At 41.2% G+C, this 17,691-nt stretch overlaps 1 protein-coding gene across 6 annotated transcripts in view; it reads right to left on the reverse strand.

Annotated features, from left to right (window-relative positions):
- Positions 1-7,064: 7,064 nt before the first annotated feature.
- The window catches only part of zdhhc7 (zDHHC palmitoyltransferase 7), an 84,792-nt gene continuing 74,165 nt past the window's right edge, over positions 7,065-17,691 (reverse strand). For all 6 annotated transcript variants that reach the window (XM_085991790.1, XM_085991786.1, XM_085991791.1 and 3 more), the window contains 3 exons: positions 16,586-16,667; positions 11,633-11,763; positions 7,065-8,153 (listed from right to left, as the gene is read on the reverse strand). In XM_085991790.1, coding sequence (XP_085847916.1) covers positions 7,977-8,153; positions 11,633-11,763; positions 16,586-16,667 — 390 coding nt within the window. In that variant the 3' untranslated portion in view covers positions 7,065-7,976. The remainder of the gene's footprint in view (positions 8,154-11,632; positions 11,764-16,585; positions 16,668-17,691) is intronic.

Genomic DNA, 17,691 nt, shown 5'->3' on the forward strand with positions numbered 1-17,691 from the left:
GTGGCCACATAATTAATAAGGAAGGGTTGCATAAGTCACCTGAAAAAATTGAAGCGGTTATAAAAGCCCCAGCACCTGAAAATGTTTCACAATTAAGGTCATTCCTGGGATTAATAAATTACTATCATAAATTTTTACCGAACTTATCAACTATTCCACACCCTCTTAATGATCTTCTACAGACAGGAGTGATTTGGAAATGGAACGAAGACTGTAAACGTGCCTTCCATAAATGTAAAGACTTAATCACATCCGAGAAAATTTTGGCTCATTACAACCCATCACTACCAATCAGACTGGCGTGCGATGCATCCCCTTACGGCATAGGAGCGGTATTGTCCCATAGATTCCCTGATGGCTCGGAACGGCCGATAGCTTTTGCGTCACGCTCATTGAACTCAGCTGAGCGTAACTATGCCCAGATAGACAGGGAAGCACTCAGCCTGGTATGGGGAGTGAAGAAATTCAACCATTACCTACACGGACAAAAATTTACCTTGCTGACTGACCATCAACCCCTCATCTCCATATTCAACCCTAAAAAAGGTGTCCCCATTATGACGGCACAAAGACTACAGAGGTGGTCCCTTTTTCTAGGGGCACACCAATACGACATTGAATACAAAGGGTCAAAACAGCATGGGAATGCTGACGGTTTATCACGCCTACCGTTGCCAACGATAGAAGAGGCACCTACAGTAGACCCAGTAGAGATATTCCACTCTACCATAGTGGAATGTCTACCGGTGACAAATTCTGCCATTGAAAGGGAGACAAGAAATGACCCTACTCTCTCACGGGCCTACGATTTAACAGTGAAGGGATGGCCAGTACATGGCGAACCACTGTTGCCAGCATTCTCGCAAAGAAGAGAACAGCTGTCAGTGTGCCGAGGAACCTTGATGTGTGGATCCAGAGTGGTGATTCCACCCAAACTCCAGGATAAAGTGCTAAAGGAGCTTCACGAGGGGCATCTGGGTGGAGTGAAAATGAAGAACCTAGCTAGGGCGTTTGTATGGTGGCCAGGTATCGATGGAGACATCGAAGACATGACCAAGAGCTGCCTAGGATGCCAGAAGGTCCAAAATGCTCCGCCACAGGCCCCTCTACATCCATGGGAGTGGCCCTCATCTCCCTGGCAAAGGGTGCACATCGACTTTGCTGGTCCATTTATGGACTCAATGTTCTTAATCGCAGTTGATGCACACTCCAAGTGGCCGGAGGTAATAAAGATGTCCTCCACCACCACGGAAAAAACCATCACAGTATTAAGGACCATATTTGCCAGGAATGGGCTGCCGGAGCAGATATGTTCTGATAATGGACCGCAATTTGTGTCCGAAGAATTCAGAAAGTTCTTAAAGAACAATGGGGTAAAGCACTACACGTCCGCCCCATACCATCCCGCCACCAATGGATTGGCTGAAAGGTTTGTCCAGACCTTCAAGAAGGCCATCAAGGCCATGGGTAATGAAGACATAAAACTTCAGCACAAGGTGGATAACTTCTTATTTGCATATAGGAATGCAACGCATATGGTTACTAACCAAACTCCCGCCATGATGTTCTACAATAGAAACCTAAGATGCCGGCTGGATTTGGTCAAGCCCAACATCCGAAGGGACGTGGAGAACCGGCAGTTTCAGGGCATGAATGAAAGGCCAACTAGGGCCTTCCAGATAGGCCAACCGGTTTTGGCCCGGGACTACCGTACCGAGAAATGGCAGCCTGGAACTATCTGCACACGATTAGGACCACTGATGTATACCGTGGACAGCGGAGACAGCATAATAAGGCGCCATGCTGACCAAATCATCAAGTCATCCGAAAAGGGACAACCTACACCACCACTCTATACATCTAACGATGAAGTAGAGATACCCATATCTACCTCCGATCCGGTGATACTGGAGCCCGATGAACCCGACACTGGCCTTCAAGCCGAATCAGCCTTGCCAGAAGAACCTACTACACCACCAGAAACTACTACACCCCCGAGGCGTTATCCGGACCGAGTCAGGAAGCCTCCTGAGAGACTAACTTATAATTAATTAATACAGCAATGTATATTATTTTGCATATAACATGTAATTAATAATTACTTAAAATATGATGTACTAGTTAGCTAGAAGGGGAGGAATTGTGGTGTATGTGCCTTTAAGAGCCCCAGGTGTGCGTAATGCCGGTAATTGCCACTTGGGCTATATAAGCCTGTGTATTGTGTATATCCTTTAGAAACCCCCCCCCCCCCCCCCAGACTTGCTTAGTAAATACCTATGAACCAACTCCTGTCTTCAGTGTCTTTATCTACACACGGACACTACAGTAACGGCTCAAAAGATGGGTCTAGAAGAGGTGTAAATGGGAGTAGCAGAATCATCAACAGCTGCCATCCAAAAAAATGGGGGCAGAGGTTATGATCTGAAACTTTCTATTCAGGTAATCCATTTTTTGAGATGAGAAGTTTGTAAGATGGAACTTCGCCCATCTTTTAGGACACTACTGAAGGCAGAAGAGAGAAAACAGAAATGTGCCAGGACTCAGCTTGAAAATGTTCATCAGTTTTTTAAAACACCAATAAGGGTGTGAAGAAAAATAATTTGAATAAATAAGACATTTAAAAATGAAACATTAAACCAGTAAACATTGCTGAACTCAGCTATAATTCGCTCCTATCCTGAAGGTATCAATTCCTTGCTGGAGTATGGTTCCACAGGGGCCAGTCACTCTCCAGTACTCACCCAAATGACTGTTATTCATGTACAAGACTCAGCAATGAACACCTGATGATTATTCAGCTGCATGGGGCATCACAGCTCAGCCTGTTCCTGTCTTCACTCAACCTCTATTCAAGTGCACTTTCAGACATCCCTAAATAATGATCAGGAACAGGAGAGTCTTGACTAAGTTTTCCCCTCCCTATTCCAGTGGTGCCCTGGCCAACTGTAGCAACCTTACTGGTTCCCCAGTTGAAATAACTCAGCAAAGACGGAAGTTAATAATCACTGAAGCCTAGTTATACTTTAAAGGACGAATAGATAAATAATGGTGTTCATATAATATTCGGTGCTTTTTTTCCCCCCCATTCAGCTGAGCAGCACTGTTGGGACAGGAGACTGCAGGAATTCCAACTTAAGCTCGTGGAAACTGAGCTAATAATATTCTTACTTCTGAAAAGAGAATCAACCAGAGGACAGAAAGGCAGATTGCAAATATTTTACATTGTAAACAAATGCTACTTCCAATCACTTCGTCAATATTACTCAAATTTAACATGGTCATAAGTGAAATAATCCAAAGTATTTTTTTTTTAAATAAGCGAATCCTTATTGAATGTATTTTGCTCTGCCTAATCTCAATAATTTGAATCCTTACAGCCTAGCACTAAAAATATCCTGTAACTTTAACCATTAATTTGTACCATTTAAAATATCAACTCTGAAATTAAAGGGATCTTAATAGTGCAACAGACTTCTGATCACCCATGAGCACTTTAATCATACAACTACAGGTAGACTATCCTTTATCCAAAAACCTTGGGACCAGCCGTGTTTCGGATTTCGGAAAATTTCGGATTTCAGAAGGTATTACGGGGCAGCACCCCGTAAGCCACCACATTAATACTTCTGCAGCGAACTTTATGAATACCTGTATTTACACTGAGTGGGATAAATAAAGACTATAAATACTATAGTATTACAGAGATAAATACTCTAGTACAGTTTATTTGTAAGGAAAACATTCAGTAAAACTTCAAACATATACAGGTACAAACTAAGCTAAATACCTGTACATATACATGCAGTAAAGGTACATTACATCTGGCTTGAGGATCTTGGAGAAGAGGGTACATCAGTGTTGTCATCGTCGTCATCAGGTTGGAGTCGGACATCTGAAGATGGGCCAGGAACAGGATTCTCAAGTGATGAAGCAGCACTACGACAGACGGCCTTTTTAAAGATTTTTTCCAGTGTCATCTGTCTCATTAACATTGGTTTCTGTCTAAGCAGTCTCTCTTTAATTGAGTAAACTTGCATAATCTCTTGCTCACTGATAAATGCACGTTGTTCAAGGCCAGCAATTAACTGATCACACATTGTCACCATATCGTCTATGGGGATTTTTTCACCTGTGTTCACAATGTCACCATCATCATCATCAGTACTATCCTCATGCTTGTCTTTATTTAACACCATTTCAGCAATTTCCCCATCACTCAACGAATGCACAACAGGTGCATCATTGTCAATGTTCAGCACTTCTTCGATGTCAGCTTCCTCTAACTTATTTACACTTTCGGTTGATAAACCTTTGGCGTAAGTAAGAAGGTTTGATATCATCTTCTCCTGACTGACAGGAAATCCTTCAAAATCTTCATCTGCAGGTCCATCTTCATCAAACATCGTTGTAGGCCAAAGTCTGTGCCAAGCATTTATTAATGTTGGTTTGTCAACATCGTTCCAAGCATTAGCAACTGTGTAAATGGCATTCTTAACATTGAACTCTTTCAGGAAGCTTTGGATTCCTATGCCTCTGTTGATTGCATCAAGCATAGAGTTCAAAAAAACGTCTTTATACTTGCTCTTCATGGAGCGTAAAATTCCTTGGGCACAAGGCTGTATTAAAGATGTCACATTAGGGGGAAAGTTAATGTCGAAAACATAACTTTTCACAAGAAGTTCAGGAGGGGGATGTGCGGAGCAGTTGTCCAGGAACAATAACATTTTGCAGTTTTCTTCCAGTCCAACTTGCCTGCAATGAGCTCGTGTCGCTGGTACGAAGTGGTTATTGAACCAGTGAGAAAATATTCCTCTGGTTACCCACGCTTTCTTGCTCGCATAATAATGCGCAGGTAAATTGCATACACCTTTCAAACATCTCGGATGTTGGCTTTTTCCAATCACTACCAACTTTAACTTGTGTGTGCCTGCAGCATTGGCACACCCAAGAACAGTCAGCCTGTCCTTAGCGTCCTTAAAACCTGCTGGTGCACTCTCATCAGCCGTTGTTAATGTTTTTCTAGGAACGTAGCGCCAGAACAGAGCTGTTTCATCAGCATTGTAAATTTGTTCAGGACCGAGGTTTTCATCAGATATTATTTTGGCAAATTCGTCTATGTAATTTTCAGCTGCTTCATGATCAGCAGAAGCTTTTTCACCACAGATTTTCAGATATTTTATACCATGATGCTTCTTAAATTTATACAGCCAACCTTCTGAATATTCACACTCAACTTCAATGTTCAGTTCTTCACGGTATATTCTAGCTTGTTTCATGACCATCAAACCAGTCAGTGGCACACGTTCACCTCTGCGTTGTCGAATCCACTCAATCAGCACACGGTCAAGATCGTCATTTTTTGCCCTATGCAATGTTTTCCTACTTTTCATTAGTTTATGGTCATCACTGTCAGTGTAAAACTTCAACAACTTGTCTTTCTGTTTCTTTAAGTCATATATGGTGGTAGTTCCCACACCATATTCTTCAGTAAGACGTCGCACAGACACACCACGATCAAGCTTCTGCAATAACTCCACTTTCTGCGATATCGATAATGAGAGATGCTTCCTTCTCTGCTTCTCACTCTTACCCATAGGGGTATCTGCAGCTCTTTTTAGCATTTTCACAAATCGTAAAACAACAACAAATATCAAAGAGAGCAGCAGGCGCACGTGTGACAGCGCTGAGACACAACTGACGCCTCACACCTGCGTGGGTCAAGCATCGGCCGCGTCGGGTCATGTTTTGCGCCACTCGGGTCATGTCGTGCGCACGACTTACGCTCCACGAAAAAACTTTCGGTTTTCAGAGGTTTTCGGAAGTGCGGATAAAGGATAGTCTACCTGTATAACAATGGTACAAAGCTGTTTTGCACAGATATAATATAAATGCAGCCTAAATCCAGAGTCAGGGCCTGATTCCAGAGGGAAGTGGAGTGAAACTGCTTGGATGATGCAGTCTTACTCTGCTTCGCTTCAGAGATAGGCTCGGTCCCAACTCCAGATCTACACTACATAAAATTAGCTTTGGTGCACAGCAGAAAGCGCTAAACCGGCATTGTAAGTGCACACAAGGAGCATTAAATAAGCACTTTTTGTCTACTGGTGTAGTACCACAGTCAATAAGCCAAGTATGCACCAGATAACAGGGCCTCCAACTTTTTCCAAGGCTCCAAACGAGGTTATACATATAGACAGAGCCTATTTAATAAGCAGTGACTGCAACAGCACCTTTACTCTCTCAACAGAAATGTCAGGTTTTTGCCTTATATAGTCAACTTCTCCCTGCCCTTCTCCAAGGGTGATATCAGCCACTTTACAACTCAGACTTTCAGGATCGTTATAATACACATCACAGTAGAAATGGCATAGATATCACCAACCCATCTGGATGGCATTTAATATATCATGTCAGCTGCGTTACTCAGCTAAATACACACACAAAAATAATCACTACCCATAAAAAGGACCTGTGAGTGTAATACTTGCACCTTCATAAAGGTTTTTGATACATCTTATAATTATATGGGGAGCAACTTAGACACTAGATTTTCTAGTGACTGAGATGAGGAGAAATTTCTTCACTCAGAGGGTGGTGAATCTTTGGAATTCTCTACCCCAGAGGGCTGTGGAGGCTCAGTCGTTGAGTATATTCAAGGCTGAGATCAATAGATTTTTGGATACTAAGGGACTCAAGGGATATTGCAGGAAAGTGGAGTTGAGGTAGAAGATCAGCCATGATCTTATTGAATGGCAGAGCAGACTCGAAGGGCTGAATGCCTGCTCCTATTTCTTATGTTCCATCTTAATAGCAAAAATCAAACACTAATATTCATTTCCCACCGGCTAAAAGTTTGATAGATTTTTTGGGAGGATTTCAAAAGCTGAAAAATAAATGGATCCATAGCCTACCAGTCTACAGGATAATACTTTATGCTGATCTAGATCCCAGAAAGCAGGTTTCATCCTTCAGATCACAAAAATTAAAACAGAGCACATTCTTATGGTTAAACTGTATAGGAATAGTAAGGGTTTGCAAACATTGAAAAATTAAATCATTGCACCTTTGTTGGTTTTCAAGTTTTTTATGTTTCAGAAGATTAGAAACAATGAGTAAAACTTTTTCTATCCATATACTAAACAATCATTCTACATTAAACTGGACTGGGAGGATTTTGTTGTGAAGATATTTTATATCAATTTTAGAAACAGCCATCAACAATCTCACATTTACAATTCATCTGTGCTGTTCAACAAAACAATAAATAAAATAAAAAAATGTGATTATGTTCAGGGTAAACTTTGGATTATTGACAAAGAAAAACAGTGCACACCCATACCACAGAAGGAAAGAAACTTTCCTAAAATAAAAAAAATATACATGAACTGAAAAAATAAAGTTTCCCCTTCTTTAGAGTTCCCTTTTCATATATATATAAAAAAAATATAAAAACAGATAAAGAAATTATTCAATTCTAACTGATGCGGTTTATCGTCTGTAACAATTTGTAAATACAATGCCTGAAACTCATGTTCAAATGGGTTGAAAATGATTAAATGGAATGGACTATAAATTTTATGTTAAAAAACAGTTTTAACCAATGTCACTAAATGATCAATCGCATTGTGGTTTACATCCAAATATTTGTGATTATGTCACAATTGGTACATTGATGCAATACTGCAAGATGAGCAACTATGCAGTGGTTTATACAGTAGAGAATTAGGACGTATAACTGCCCATTCAAAGCTACAGTTTGATCTTTGCAATCCATTCTTATGACGGCTGATGGAGATTTCTGTCAGTTCCAGACTTCATGAAATTTGCTCATAATTAGGCTATGTTCAATTTTAACAGGCAGCAGTTATTTAATCCATAGTACCTTAGTAGGCAGAACGTAGAAAGGAACTAAGTCTTGTGCTAATTTTATTTTAATATTAGAAAGATTACTTTTTCAAAAATGTTCTCCCTCGGAATCAGACAGCAAATTCTGCTCCTCCCTTCATTGTTCGGGGAATGAGTCGTCTAATTCTAATGCCTGAGAAAGGATTAATCCACAGAAATGAGGGCTGTCCTCCAAAAACATTCTTCATTCCCTCCCATTGTAGCTTCCTTTCCCAAGTTGGTTTTTCATTTTTTAACCGTTCAATTTCCTGCATAATAAACATAAAGTTGTATTGATTAGTGTGATTACATGGAAGACAAATACCCCAAATTAGGACCCAGCTATATTTTTTCCTCTATCACCCACCCGCTCCTGCCCTTGGCTAGTATGCAATGGGAGTGTCAATCCATTTATTTACTATAGAGATGGGGTATTGGAGTGTTACTGTATTTTTCTAAACTGTCCTTGGTCCCATTGAAATGATGGGCTCCAGTGAAAGTTTAACTTGAGAAAGATAGATAACCTAACTGGATTAATTTGTCTTCTTCAGTCTTTAAATGATTTGCATCCTCCATATACTGTAGGAATATGGGTGAGCATATGAAAAATTGCCATGATATTGCAGTATATGAACCATCAGGATCCATGTCATTGAACCAGTTTGTTTTGACCTGGAACTAAACTGAAGCCAACTATTTACTTAACACTAGCATCCCCAAAATCAAGCCCCTTCAAAACCTGATGGATTGTGCTATGTAATCTTTCTTCTTCATTCTGTATTCTCTACGTACTGTAGAAGCATACCCACGTAGCATAAATATTGACGGGTGGAGGACCCCCAGCATAGAAGCCATAGCACCAGCTGTCAGGACTGATCTGCCAACATCAGTGTTGTGCCCTGCAGTTAAATCTAGACAGTAATGTTTGGTAAATGCTCAAGGATTGTTCCATGTGGTAGCCTTGTATATACTATCAATTGGAATCTGATTTTTTTTTAATTCGTTCATGGGATGTGGGTGTTGCTGGCAAGGTCAGCATTTATTGACCATCCCTAATTGCCCTGGAGAAGGTGGTGGTGAGCCGCCTTCTTGAACCGCTGCAGTCCGTGTGGTGAAGGTACGCCCACAGTGCTGTTAGGGAGGGAGTTCCAGGATTTTGACCCAGCGACGATGAAGGAACGGCGATATACTTCTAAGTCAGAATGGTTTGTGACTTGGAGGGGAACTTGGAGGTGATGCTGCCCTTGTCCTTCTAAGTGGTAGAGATCACGGGTTTGGGAGGTGCTCAGGAAATAGCTATGGAATGGAGGTAATAACGTTTAACATGGCCCCCCCCCCCCCCGCCGAACTTCTTTCTTGCAAGTGTAGGGTAACAAGTAACCATTTTTCTATTCAACATTTTGCTTTAGTTCCTTGTCCCACAGGAAAAAATAACTGTTGAGACTGTTTAAATTGCTCTGTGCGAGGTATGTACCTCAGGACTCCATGAATACCTGTGTAGTGGAATTGTTTCAGTTCTGATTTGTGTGGTGAGAGATGAAATGATGCTGCAGGAATTTCTTCACCCAAATGAAACTGGAAAATGCCGATTAGGATTGGAAATCCTGTCTGACTTTACGCTCCCAAGACCAGGGGTGTTAAAGCTAATTGTGCTATCGCTTGGCTGAGATCAGCTGTCTCAGTGCAGACTGGGGATTAGAGCTGGGATCCTCCTATTCCGTCTGGCTCAGTACTCGCCACCTTAACTGACTGAGCCACTGGGGATTTCTAAACAAGAGATTCTGGCTGACAAATTAAACATTCCTAATGACAGCCCCTTTAAAATTTTAGTTAAGCCCAGTGACTGGTGAAGGAGGTCACTTGCAGTTGATGCTGTTAAAGAACACAAAAATTATAAATTCTAGCACAAATCTAGTACTTTATTTGGCAGTCTTTTGAGGTTCTGGTTCCATTGAACTGAGTAGAGGGTTTGAGCATTAGAACCAAATTAGATCATACTGTCTTTTCAGGGAAGGCGGATACATTGAGATACATATTCAGAGGTGAGTGTGCTACCAACTGAGCCAAGGCTGACTCGAGTTTTACAAAACACAGATGAAAACAAAAGATTTCTAAAAGGTCGTACACTTCACTGATTTAAAATTAATCTTTGGCAGGACAACTATATCATGCTATGCTCGAGTGTTTTTAATCTTGGAGCTTTTATGAGCCTAAACTGTGTCAGCGCATTATCAAACTGTAGGGCAGCATAACAGCGAAACTCAACCTTATCCTTACACATGCACTTCCTAGCAGAGGCTACCGAATTGTGATCAGTAGCTTGTTCCCCCCGTCCCCTGACTGTGCTAGGGGCTCAAATGCGAATTATAGCATCCCCGCTGCCACAGGAGCTAACTCGTGGCAGAACAAAGATTGAACTCAGAACCTTCCTAGTCTGTATGGTTCAGTACTACAACAACAACTTGGCCCCGATTTTAACTCCAGGTGGGTTCCCCGCTCAGGCCTGGGTTATTTACAGTCGGGTCTCAATGCTGTCACTGGGCTGCAACATGGATCTGTCAAGAAGGACCCTGTTGGCTCCGGGCACGTGTCCTTGCTGCCTGCTCGGGTGAGCAGGTTAAAATTGCAGATGTTGCGATCAGGGCAGCTTTCAGACAGGTAAGAGCCAGGGTGAATTTAACTGCCCACCCGCCAGGTTTGTGCTGAGCGCGTCGGGTTAAAATCACCCAGCTTTGTACTTGCACATCAGAAAAGCATCAAAATACATAATGGGGCAGTAATTCCTCCCCAAACGCGTGAGTACGGAAGGGGTACTCACGCGTCTGGCCGGAGGACATGCCGGTTTTCAGCATGCACAGCGCATGCGCTGAAAACCGGCATTTCCTCTCCTTTAACCCAAGAGTTGAAGAGGCTAGCGCGTGCGCTGTAGGGGGCAGTGCGTGCGTCTTGGATTTCCTCTGTTTTGGGGGATTTGCGCATGTGTAAAGGCCTCCGGTCTTTACGCTTGTAAAAAGCACACGTAAGTATTTATTTTTACAGGTAAGTGGTGTTTTATTGCAGTTTAGAATTTTTTTTCCACAGGTTTATTATTTTAAAGAATCTACAATAAGGTAAGTTTAGTTTTAGATCCTTTTTATTAAAAATTTATTTTTTTCAACAAAAAAAAATTATTGTTTAAATTATTTTTTTTCACTTATTTATACTTAATTTAATGATTGGGATGTTTTTAAAATTTTTATTTAAAGTTTAAATAGTGTTTTGGGCCCCCGTAGTTTTCATGAGTTTGACAGTTCTTACTCTCAAACTCATGAATGAACCTTCCCCTCCCCTGATTGGTTGTACAGTGCTCACCTGATCCCAGCCGGCACATCGCACTAACTACGCCGCTGGATCAGGTAAGCACTGCACGCTGACATCTGAACTGGGCCTGTGACAGGAAATGCAAGCAGGCCCGGGCTTCAGATGTCAGCGCGCCGGGTAAGTGCAGATCGGGGGCTTGCACGCGCGGCAAGCCCCCGACACCAAGTTCTGGGCCATTGAACTGAAGTTGAAAAGGGTAAAATGCACTTGCACCAGAATCATGCAGATGAACATTATTTGTGACTTTAAAAAAGAGAAATGCAATAAAAACACTGACCACAAATTCTCTTTCTGTTGATGGTTAACTTGGATTTCTTCAACTGCTAACAAATTTGCTGAATCAAAAAGCATCTTATACACAAACTTCTAAAATCACGAAAAAACGTACCGTCTCATCATTGCATATCGAGTGAAGCTGCGTGCCAAACATTACTGAGGTGAATGTAAGAAACAGAAGTCCCTCAAGGCACAAAAAGATGATTAGGATTACAGTTACAGGAGGTGAGAAGCCACTGCATTCTGTGAAGGAAAACATCTTATCAAAATAGCATACAAATGATACAATATTAGTGCATTCAATGCTTTACCACTTTTCTTTCACACAATTAAAACTGCAGTAATTCACAAGAGCTTTAATTACAAATAACTTTCTCACAAAGAAAGGCAATGAGCAATCTAAGCAATTGTACTCGAAAATTTTGGAGTTCTCGACAGACTATTCTACATTGAGTGTATTTTTTGCCAAAATATCAGGCCATAAAAGGCCAACTGGAGCCTCTTCCTCTGTACAGTGTAGGTACATCAAGGAATTATTTTCTATGGTTTTGTTTTGCCACTTAAAGTTTCTGAAATATAAGGTGGTCTTTGTAGTTAGTGTTTAGGAATCTAATGCTAATGCGAGTGGGCTACTAAACCAAAGTCAGAATGTGAACATTTACAGCACAGTATTGGGGAATATTAATAATAGCATAATATCGGTAAAAATGCAGGACAAAACAAAGGCCCTGTCTGCCCTCTTACTTTACCAAATTTAAGTTGACCGTGAGATTTTAGCTCATTAGTTATTAAATACAAAAAGATATTGATTGCATGTCAGGCCGATAATGGTAAAAGGCTGCCTCTGGGTTTCCAGAAATGAATGACTTTGGGCTGAATTTTGCCGGCACTCAGAGGGCGGGTTTGGAGGCGGGTCTGCTGTCAAAATCGAAATGATGGACAGCGGGTTGGGAGCGAGCTCCCAACCCGCCTCCATGTAAGTTTCCAAAGTGTCGGGTCTATGATTTCAGAACAGACCCAACACCAAGCAGCGGGGGAGGCATTGAAGATACTTAACTACTTGTTAAGTGCTTGTTAACTATTATTTTGCCAGCCTATTTCTATTTTCCCACTTTTTTAATCGGGTTCACGTCATTCAAAGATCATGTCAGGTAAGTAGGTTGGGTTCTCTATGACTCTCCATTGCTGTGAATAGGTGACAGCTGCAAAAGTGGTATGGAAGCTGCCATTTCACAGCTGTTCACTTTCCAATGTCAGAAGCTTGAGCCTTCAGGACTTGGAAGACACTTTTGAGCTGTATGCAGTTTGGAAGTGTTTGGAACCACTGTCACCTACTTGGAGAAAGCTCTCACCATTGACAGATCGCTTCTGTCATCTCAACTTCAGCTGCCATCTATTCTGGTAACACTGGTGCCCTTGAAAAAATCTCATCTTGGTCCTCTGAATCCCTCCACGATCAGCCCCAACACCAACATCACCAGACACGCCAACAATACCAAACCTTCTTCGCAATCACCTGATGCTGCACAGGACACAGGGCATCAGCACCCGACAACATTGCATCATCAATGGCTTCACTTGACGCTGTACACCCTGGCTGCCACGTGATGCGCCAGGTTGACACCACCCCACACCAAACCAGCACCATAAAGCATCCCTACAATGTCCAAGCCATTCCTTTCACACTCATCACAATTTGGGGGCGGGGGGGGAAAAAGAGAGTTATATCTCAACATTCACTGGAACTCACTAAGACACTTCTAAAGGTGAGCACAGATCTGTCCAATAAGGTAAAGTGTTGAAAATAAAGATTTCAATGTTTGACAACCCATTAACAGAAAATTTACATGAACATTGCATAAAATGTCCAAGTGCCTACCATTATGTGTTGTTAGTTGGTATGATTGCAGTAGGATGAGGGTGAGTGTGAGGGGTGGCTAGTGAGATGGGGAAGTGATAATGTAGATAGAGGGATGGGTGGAGGTGCAAGGTAAGTTGGTGGGAGTAAGGATGTGCAGGAGTAGGGTAGGGAAGGCAGAGTGATGGGAATGTGATGAGTGGTACAGCAGGATGAGGTTGAGTGTGGCTTGGCAGTAACTTTTCGTGATCTACTGGGATCAATGAAAGGGTTGCACTACTGCAGCCTGGTCCTCCTGACGACATCCCTGCTTGTGCCCTCCTGTGCAATGTGCAACCAGGCTGCGTTGATCTCCTGGGGAGGTCTCTTCTGCCCATGGGAAGGGAAGATAACCTCCCTGCGTGCTGTGACTCCCTCCATAAGCATATGGAGGGAGTCATGGGACAGCCTGGGTGTAGCCGTGCACCTTTGTGCAGTGTTTATAGCACCTCAATGCTGCAGAACACTGACAGCAGAATGGTCAAGATCAATTTGGACATGGCCCCTTTAAGGAAACCCGCTTCCTATTAATTGGCCAGGAACCTCACAGGGCGGTCTTAACAAGCCCAATCAACGGAAAATCGCTTGGAGAGTGCGGGCTGCAGTAGGCAGCGGGCTGGGACTGCAACATCGCCCCAGGCCGCCGCAGTTGGCGAAATCGCAGCCTTTGTTTCGGTCATTACTCAAGGAGACTTGATACTGTTTACCAGTTATAGTTTGTCAACCAGCAAACGTTTGCTCCACTATATCCTGTTAATATTACTCCTTTGAAGCTAATGAGTTCAACTTTTCAATGTAGTTGTAGACCCCACAATTAATTAGGCTTGGAGCACTGCGCAACATGGTCTCAATGTGTCAATTTTAATCAAGGTCTCTACAGAAGCACAGCTGGCATCTAATGGCCAGAAAGCAGGTTTATTTGATGTATTGTACACAATAAAAGGTCAGATATCTATTTACAAAAAATTATTTTCCACTTGATGACTTCTTCTAATTATATAACATTCATTTAATCTGAAAATAGTTAAGTCAGAGTTAAACTTATTCTCATGAACTAAATGCTGGGGAAAACTATATGGAAATGGAAAATCATAATCTAAAAATTAAAAATAAACAAAGCGATCGCAGCTTCAACCCTCAAGAGTAAAAGAAAGATTTGCATTTATATAGCGCCTTTCATGACCACCGGACGTCCCAATTACCTAAATATGCCCATTTAATTCATCTTAAAGTACCATCTTACACAATTTGAGTCAAAATCCCACATACAACTGATTTAAGGATATTCAAATTTATTATACAGGGGTCAAGAAAGAGAGTAACAGATATAATTTTTATCTGTTATGGGATATCCAGTTATTTCTCTATTCCAGAAAGTTTTGGGTCTATTGGGATAATCCTCTGTTTTAACTCACAGTAAAGTTACTGTAAATTAGTAATGTCGCAAAGCATCTAAAGTGCATCAGACAACTACAAATGGTTAACTTTTACCCAATGGGTACTGTATATGGGGGTGAAATTGGGCATTGCCACAAGTGCCAAATGGGCTGATGGCAAATCGGCAGCCCACTTTACACCACGCCCGATTTTCTTCTCCATATGACATCCCAAAACATGCAAAAACACTTTTCTCAACCAATTAATTTAAAATCATCTTTGTTTTTAAATTCCTTCACCCCTTTCTATTTATGTAACCTCCTCCAGCTCTACAACCCTCTCCCAGGGCACACTGTTCCTCTGACTGGCCATTTGTGCATCCCTACTTTTCTTCACCGCACCATTGGCATTCATACCTTTATCCGTTTAGGTCCCATCTGCTCTGGAATTTCCTCCCTAAATCCCCTCCCCCTCCTTCTTTAATACCCTCCTTAAAACTCACCTCTTTGACGAGCTTTTGGTCACTCCTCCTAATATCTCCTTTGATTCAGCATCCATTTTTGTTTGACTACATCTCTCTGAAGCACCATGGGATAATTATTCAACATTAAAAGGCACTATATAATTGCAAGTTATTGCCATAAGTGCACTGACTGTTATGTAGGCAAATATAGCAGCCACTGGGCACACAGCAAGATCCCACAGTAAGATGAAAGGCCAGTTAGTCTATTTTTGATGTTATCAGTCGAGGGACAACGCCCTGCTCTTGTTTGTCATTTTGGAATCCCATGTACCATATATACTCACACATGACAATAAATTTACTAAAAGAGCCATGGAATCTTTAACATCAACCCGAAAAGGTAGACAAGACCGGAGTTTTGTGTCTTCTTTGCAACGCCAACAAGGCAGCATTCCCTCAGTATTGCACTGTAGTGTCAGCCTAAACTCTACTTTCAAATTCTGTAATGGGGCTTGGAACCACAACCTCCTGATTTAGAGGTGAGCATGGTACCATATAAATGAAGCTGATATTTGGGCTATGAAGGAAGGTGGGCTTTTGTTAGGAATGAAGGAAGATACTGTAACACATTGATTTACTGGAATGAACCAACTGAGATTTATTTTATAATCCTAGATTTTGAAACCAGAACTATAAAGATGTCAGTGCTGGAGACTACTTTTCATATAGTCTAAAAAGAAACTGTTACGAGATCGCAAATAATAAACCAAGGTAAAATAAAAAGTTAACCAACTAATCATGGTTTAAATTAAGCAGCAGATAATCTGGCAAGTTTGCCATTTGTGACCAAGCATCTGCATAGATCATCACAGTAAATGAATTAGCATTTTGGCTGGAGAGAAATTTCAGCCAAAGAAAAATGTGAAGTATAATTATCCTTCTGGGTTAAAGAGGTAGAGCAACTTGAATGTATGGGCTAGAATTCCTTCCGACTCATCACTTCAGGTTCCTCCCTTTTACTCTAACTCAGCAAAAATCAGATCTAACCTTTTGCTGCATGAGTATCGATCTGCTGAATAAACAGAATCTTCTTAAAGTTAAGAACACAAATTCAGTTGGCTATTAACAGTTACTTAAATAATACATCTGGACCAGGCCAAGTACAAACAGGAATCAAATCTGATCAGATTGAGGAAGACAGTGGTAAATTCAGCCATTTTTGCAGCCAAAGTATTAAACCAACTGTTTATCATCCATTAAGTTGCTGCCTTTGTCAAAACAATTTTCACAGGCACGCTGCATCTTTCTGGACAAATGTAGTTACTCACCACTCCACTGTTCTCTGATACAGAAGACAAATTGGAAGCCACACAGTATCAGTGCATGGACTGAAATCAGTGCTATGTACATCTGCAAATGGATGGAGAGAAGTATTATTGCATAATATCTGTCACAATCACTTTCATTATCAAGCACGACAAGTCAGCAAAGGCAGGGTCAAATTGATTCAATACACTTCATGTTCAAGACCGGCATTCACATCCCCAAAGCTTCTTACTTACAGTATTTGGTTTCCCAGCCGGTTTAGCAATGACATACCTATGGCTTTCCATGAAGTAACACACTGCCTACACATTAATCAAACACGCTACACTATGACAATAAAAAAGGCTTACTTATTACAGTACATAGACAAACTGTTAACTGATAGAAAATGGTAACAATGTTTCAGTCAATACATATTCTGCCTCAGGTTCACTGTTCAGAACATAAACTGGTCAATATCTGATTTCTTACATTTCTACTGTACTATAAAGCAAAATCAACCACTGTGGCTAATTGTACAATTTGCTTGGATTAATTTGCATTAAAAGTGAAAGGCTGACATGTGCTGAGAAACACAAGAATTTTCTTTTTTTTTTTGGCTATAGCGACAGCAAGGACTCGAGGTTTAGTTTTAAGACGCAATTTCACAAGGAGTTGGAGTTGGAGAGAGAGCGCCTCAACATTCTTCTCTTCAAGCCTGGCTTCCTGCAGAAGGCGTGGCTCTAGTACAGGCAGATCAGTGTTGTGTTTCTCTTACATCACTCCAAAGAATGCGCCAATTCTTTAACCACTGCCCTCAAATACCCACTCTTAAATGAGATTGTCCAATTAATGCTGATTTGTTACACAAATAATTTTTAAATTTAGTATAGACTAGATGGAAAACTCTATTTTGAAGTAAGTAGTTTGGTTATTTTAAATTGACAATTAGAGATGCACATTCTAGTTTCACAAGTCCTAGAAATGTGAGGAGATGCTTAAGCACATTTCACTTAACTGCACAGAAAGCATCATTTTACATGTTTTATTCCCTGTTTTTAGATACAATTAATGTTATTTTTATGAGAGCTGGGAAGGAGTGGGAAAATTATATCTGTACTAAATCAGT

This window comes from Somniosus microcephalus, chromosome 6, assembly GCF_052327205.1.
Source record: "Somniosus microcephalus isolate GS21.2 chromosome 6, FLI_Smic_1.0, whole genome shotgun sequence".
Classification (NCBI taxonomy): domain Eukaryota; kingdom Metazoa; phylum Chordata; class Chondrichthyes; order Squaliformes; family Somniosidae; genus Somniosus; species Somniosus microcephalus.